The sequence below is a fragment of the Pelodiscus sinensis genome, chromosome 4, assembly GCF_052426305.1.
Source record: "Pelodiscus sinensis isolate ZL-2025 chromosome 4, ASM5242630v1, whole genome shotgun sequence".
In the NCBI taxonomy this organism is placed as follows: Eukaryota; Metazoa; Chordata; order Testudines; family Trionychidae; genus Pelodiscus; species Pelodiscus sinensis.
In genome coordinates this window covers 29,219,102-29,225,866 of record NC_143055.1, presented here as the reverse complement: position 1 = coordinate 29,225,866, position 6,765 = coordinate 29,219,102, and the positions used below count along the sequence as shown (strand labels likewise).

Here is a 6,765-nt window from a genome sequence, read left to right as displayed (position 1 = left end):
TGCTCACTTTGCAGAAGTGTAGATAAAAACACAAAGTACACAGCAAGGGAGAATGAGGCCCAAGTCATAAGGCAGAAAAAAGTCTTTTGAAAACAAGCAGGTACCGTATTTTCCGGCGTATAGGGCGACTGGGCGTATAAGACGACCCCCTATCTTTTTAATTAAAAGATAGGGTTTCATCTTATACCCCAGCGCCCCCCCGCCTCCTTTGCTCCCGGTGTCCCTGGTCTGCTGGAGATGGTCCCCAGCAGACCAGAGGCACCGGGAGCAAAGCCGCAGCAGCTTTGAAAGCCTCGGGGGAAGCCGGCGGGGGGGCATCCCAGGCGCGCCTGGGCTGCCCCCCCGCCGGAGCCCCTCCGCGGCTTTGAAAACCTCGGGGGAAGCCGGCCCCCCCGCCGGAGCCCGCCGGAGCCCCTCCGCGGCTTTGAAAGCCTCGGGGGAAGCCGGCGGGGGGGCATGTCTGAGGCTTCCAGGAACAGAGAAGTCAAAGACAATGTTACATAGGTTATTATAATAAGCAGCCTTGCAATCACATTAATTAAGGGAGGAATTATATTCAGAAACAGGGTGATGCCAATTGAAGGACAATGAGAAGGCAAACTGAAGGACTGAATTACATACATTAATTTAGTGGGTTAAAGCAGATCTCAAAAACAAATGCTACGAAAATAGTATAAATAAGCCTGCTCCAGCTGTTGCCTCTTTCTGAAGATACAAGTCTTCTTTGTGTGGAAGGTGCAGACCTAAAGAAAAAAAACAAACAGAGTTTTGTTTGAGTACAGCTCCTTTAGTCTGAAGTCAAAAAGTTAAGCTGAAAATTCAGTTCCAGAAATCTTTTTAAAATAGCTCTTGAAATCACTGCCAATGCTGCTAAGCTTTCATAGTTTTATAAAAGGAATTTGGTGCACAGAACTCCGCATTAACTACATGTTCTTTGTCCCAGACTGCATTTGGAATGTGTTCTGCTCAGGTTCGTATGCCACCTACTGGTGTTCCTTTTATCTCTGGGGTCAATTTAAATGCCAAGCTGTCATAGATGATTATTATAGGCCAGAGTCCTCACAAGAGCCACAGCTGAAGTGTGGAGGGTAAAAGGGCATTTCTTCGCCTTTAGACTTCCAGGATTTTGAGCTTTAGCATGCTCCGCTCCCCGTGTAAGTTAGAGTGGTGCCACACAGCAACCTCTGGTCAATGCCACTCCTGCTCTGACATGGCCACTTACCTCAGAATGCCTCTGTGGCAGCAGTTGGAAGTGCAGAATTAAGCTACCTATGTGACTTTACCTGACCCACCTGCTGAGGTTGTTGCCAGTTTTTCAGTTGCTTTGTGGCACTGAGCCACTGTAAAAAAGGATGTAGTAGAGTGCTCCCTGAGTAGTATCCTTCCTGTCTTAGGAACCTATCTATTGACTTTGATTTTTATCTGCTTAGGTTTAAGTACCCATTCTCCAGATCCTTAATGACGCGCTGTCTCTTCCCCCGCCCTATTTCTTTCTCTCCCTCCTCCCCTTCCCCTCTCCTATTTATTTCGAGTTTTCATATCCCAAACTCATAATTGCGGTCATCTGAAGAAGTGGGCTGTGCCCACGAAAGCTCATAATACCATCTACATGTTTTGTTAGTCTATAAAGTGCTACCAGACCATTTGTTGTTGTTGTTTTAGTAAATATCTGAATGGCTAATTTCAATATTTATTCTTAAAGTGTAAAAATTCTAGTTGTACTCTTAACTTGAATGTATCTTTAATAGTGAAAAAATCTCTGTAAAAGCTGTTTGCCAGTGAATTAAATCATCATCATATTTAATTATTATCCATTCATGAAGTAAACAAAATCTGGGAAAGTACTCAGAAAAAATTCAAACAGTGCAGGCATTCAAACAAATCAGTTACAATCGGCCTGAAGAATCTTCTGTAAGGGGGAAAAGAAGCTAAAATCACTGAGGTTAATTGTTGCAGATTTATAAGTCTGGAGGTGCCTTAAATACTTACAGACTTATTTGGGCATCAGCTTTCATGGGCAAATCCCCACTTATGCCAAAATGAATCTGTTAGTCTTTAAAGTGCCACAAGACTCCCGATTGTTTCAATGCAGATTTAGGCTAACACAGCCACTCCTCTGAGACTTGCTATATGGGAGTGTCTTTTTTTGCTTTGATTTCTCATTTTAGCTTACTCACATCTCAGGTAGAGCAGTGACTGGGCAGCCATCCCACCCAGCGTGTCAGGATGCCCTTGTTCCTAGTGTGAATTCTTAGTTATCACCCGGGATGAGCCATGGGGTGTATGCGACAAAGCACAGGAAAGCCATTGTAGTAGACCTTAGGCTACGTCTACATTGGCAAGATTTTGCGCAAATACTTTTAACACAAGAGTTTTTGCGTTAAAGTATTTGCGCAAGAGAGCATCTACACGGACATGTGCTTTTGCGCAAGAGATGTGCTTTTGTGCAAAAGCATCCATGCCAGCGTAGACACTCTCTTGCGCAAGAAAGCTCCGATGGCCATTTTAGCCATCGGGCTTTCTTGCACAAGAAATTCATGTTGCCTGACTACACTGGCCTCTTGCGCAAGAACACTTGCACAAGAGGGCTTATTCCTAAGCGGGAACATCATAGTTCTTTCGCAAGAAGCACTCATTTCTTACAGTAGCATGTCAGTGTTCTTGAGCAAGAACTCATGGCCAGTGTAGACAGGCTGCAAGTTTTTGCGCAAAAGCGGCTGCTTTTGTGCAAAATCTTGCCAATGTAGACACAGCCTTGAAGTCTAGGGCACAGGCTGAGGTGGAGCTGCCACGGGGACAGATCTTGGTTTTAATAGCAAAGATTCAAACAAGAACCTTGAAGGCCAAAGTGGAGAAGGGTTCCCTGTGAACAGCAGTTGAGCATGGGTCAGAATTTAAGGATGATCACACACAGCTGAATAAAAGAAGGTGTAAAAACCATTTGAGGGATGAATCAGGGAGTGGAAGTAAGACCCATTCTTACAAGGCAGGTTAATGAGAGTTGAGGCATTCAATAACATGCAGAATCAGAGCCAGCCCAAGGATGGTGCTCTGTTATTACAGGCAGTCCCCGGGTTACATGGATCTGACTTACATCGGATCCCTACTTACAAACGGGGTGAGGCAACCCTGCACTAGCTGCTTCCCCCCCAGCAGACAGGGAGACGCAAAGCTAGCACCCCCCCCCCAGCAGACCAGGGAAACGCGGAGTAGCTTTTCTCAGCAGACACCTCAGCTTGAAAATAAAGGACTGAGGGAAGAGAGGTGTGGGAGAATAAAACTGAACTCTGGAGAAATGTTTGGCTAGCGTTTCCCCTACAATATGTACCAGTTCCGACTTACATACAAATTCAACTTAAGAACAAACCTACAGTCCCTATCTTGTACGTAACCCGGGGACTGCCTGTACAGACATGCTCAGCTACTATAGTGATGGTGATCATATAAGTATGGAATAGCTAGACTGGAACAGAGAGCTAGTCCCATGCTTACAATGAGTGATAGTACTAAAGAGATAATATGCACAGCCCTTAAGCAAAAAAAAGGACATTGTTTCCTAAAGGGTTTCTATCTAGATTTCATCAGTAAAGGAAAGTGCCCACAACACAAGATTTTGAAGAATATGGTCTAAACCCTGGGAGAAGAGAGAAATGCCTGGAGGATAACTAATGTGACACTAACTTTTAATAAGGCTCCAGAGGCAATCCTGGAAATTATAGGCCAGTAAACCTAACTGCAGTACCCAGCAAATGGGGTGAAACTATAGCAAGGAACAGAGTTCTCAGGTGCATAGATGAACATGATATGTTGGGGAAGAGTCAACATGATTTTTTGTAAAGGGAAATTATGTATCACCAAACTATTAGAATTCATTGTGGGGGTCACCAAACATGTGGACAAGGGGCATGCAGTGTACTTAGATTTTCAAAAAGCCTTTGACAAGGTCTTCACCGAAGGCTCTTAAACAAACAAAGTGGTCATGGGGTAAGATGGAAGGTCCTCTCATGGACTGATAATTGGTTAAAAGATAGAAATCAAAGGATAGGAATAAAAGGTCAGTTTTCAGTATGGAGAGAGGTAAATAGTGGGGTCCTCCAGAGGCTAGTTCTAGGACCACTGCTGTTCAGCATATTCACAAATGATCGGGGAGAGGGGGGGGTGGTAAATAGGGAGATGGCAAAATTTGCAGCTGACCTAAAACTACTCAAGCTAGTTAAATCTAAAGCAGACTATGAAGCGTTATTAAAGAATCTCATAATACTGGGAAAGGGAAGATAAAATTTAATATTGATAAAGGCAAACTAAAGACTATTTGAAAAAATAACCCCAACTATACATATAAAATCATGGGGTCTAAATTAGTGGATGTTTTGATTAGTGGATGTTTTCTCTGAAAACATCCACTCAATGTTCAGCAGCATCAAAAAAGCAAATAGAACATTGGGAATAATTAAGAAAATGATAGATAATAAGAGAAAATATCATTGCTTCTATATAAGTGTATGGTAAAACCACATATTGACGCATTCTTATGCAGATATGATAGCCCCACCTCAGAAAAGATATATTGGAAAAGGTACATAAAACAGCCACAAAATATTAGGCATATCGGCTAGCTTCTATATGAGAAGATATTATTTAGGTTATGTCTACACTATGGAGGTTTCCTGGATACTCTGGAAAACTGCGCCGCATCCAGGGAACACTGCGCTGCATCCAGAGAACAGATGAGCTCTTTCGGAAGCCCTGTCTTCCTCCTCCCATGACAAAGAAGGGTTCTTCTGAAAGAGGCTTTTCCCAAATTTCCCAGTGTAGACAGGCCAAATTTCGGAAAAGCCTCTTCAGAAAAAACTGTTCGAAAAAGGTACGCAAATTACGGAACGCATACCTTTGTGTACCTTTTTCCAATAGACCCGTGTGGTCTAGACATAGCCTTAGAGTGGGACCTTTCATTTTGGAAAAGAGATGACTAAGGAGGGATATGATAGAGGTCTATAAAATCATGACTAGTATGGAGAAAATAAGGAAGTGCTATGTATGCCTTCTCATAACACAAGAACGAGGAATCACCAAATGAAATGAATAGGCAGCATGTAACATGGTGAACACTCACTGCTATGGCGCTTCCTGATGGTTACTCTGGAGTTAGCTCTATTCAATGCTGGAGTTCCTCCTTCCGGCCAGTGTCTCACCTACTGTTACCTGTTTATGCGTTAATGGCTCTGCCACCTTATATTTGGGCCCCTCCCAAATCACGGTGCCCTCCCCTCTGGGTACTAACTTGCTGCAGTGCCCCCACTCTCTGGAGCAAAATGCAGGACAATGTAGCACTTTAAAGACTAACAAGATGGTTTATTAGATTATGAGCTTTCGTGGGCCAGACCCACTTCCTCAGATCATCACTATCCCACTCTCTGGAGTACTCCCTCCCAGTGAACCTTCAACCCCTATATTGACCTTGCCTCAGTGACCCTACTGCCAGTCATCATCTAGCCCCTGCCTCAGGGACAAACTGCAGTCTAAAATGGCCACTCATCATAAGCAAGGGGTATGGACTTGCTGCCTTCTTCTTCCCTGGCTGTCTCCCTACAGCCCTGGTACCCTCAGACCCTGCAGCCTGGGAGTAGTGTTAATCTAGAGCAGTGTTTCCCAATTTTATTTGGCCACTGAACCCTTTTAAGCTCAAAAGAATTTTGCAGAACCCCTAATAACAGTCTTCTATATGGAGCTGAAAAAGTAGACCACAAATAAGTAAGGATAATAATAAACAAATGCTAAACAAGGTCATGACACCAACACAAATGAAAATTGTTTTCAATAAAATTCATAAATGCTTAAATATTATTATTTTTAATCATAAAATGTTATTTAATGGAATTTTCTTGCGGAAACCTTATTTTCACTTCGCGGAACCCCAGGGTTCCGTGGAACACCATTTGGGAAACATTGGTCTAGACAGCAGTTCCCAACCGTTTCCAGATGGAGACCCATTTTGACAATTCAGGAAGACTTGGTGACCCAGGGCAATTCAAAATATGTGTGACTGGCTCCTTAAGGGTCACCTGGTGACCCTTTTGAAATATAATGGCGACGCATATTTGGGTCCTGACCCATAGGTTGGGAAACCCTGGTCCAGAGCTGCCCTGCTCTGTCTGCCTCTCTCTGCACTGCTCTGTCTCAGGAAGCCTCTTGCTTCTCTGGCAGCAACAGTGAGGCTATGTCTACACTCGTAGCTTCTTGTGCAAGTACAGCCGTTCTTGCACAAGAATCTGCAGAGCGTCCACACTGCCCGCTCGCTCTTGCGCAAGGAAATTTACAGTACGGCATGGTAAGAGAGGGCTTCTTGCGCAAGCGCTACTCTCTTTTTTTATCAGGTGTAAGCCCTCTTGTGCAGGAACTCTTGCACAAGAGGACAGTGTGGACGCTCGGCAGGGATTTCTTGCGCAAGAAAGCCCTATGGCTAAAATGGCCATCAGAGCTTTCTTGCGCAAGAGAGCATCCACACTGTCATAGGCACTCTTGCGCAAAAGCACAGCTCGCACATGGCAGTGTGGATGTTTTCTCACACAAGACTACTTGCGCAAGACTTCTTGCACAGAACCCAAGATGTTCTTGCGCAAGAAGCCGCCTGTGTAGACATAGCCCGAGTGTTTTCTTCCACTCCAGGAGCTCTTATTTATACAGCCCCAACTGGCCCTTAATTATCTGCAGCCTTACCTGTGGCTACCTACCACTGAACCTCCCTAGACTGGTTTTAACTCCTGT

General features: G+C 44.2%; 1 protein-coding gene across 2 annotated transcripts in view; it reads right to left on the bottom strand.

The window, feature by feature from the left end:
* Positions 1-392: 392 nt before the first annotated feature.
* BST1 (bone marrow stromal cell antigen 1) overlaps positions 393-6,765 on the bottom strand; it is a 41,199-nt gene continuing 34,826 nt past the window's right edge. For both annotated transcript variants that reach the window (XM_025178418.3, XM_075930709.2), the window contains one exon: positions 393-743. In XM_025178418.3, the coding sequence (XP_025034203.1) occupies positions 623-743 (121 nt within the window). In that variant the 3' untranslated portion in view covers positions 393-622. The remainder of the gene's footprint in view (positions 744-6,765) is intronic.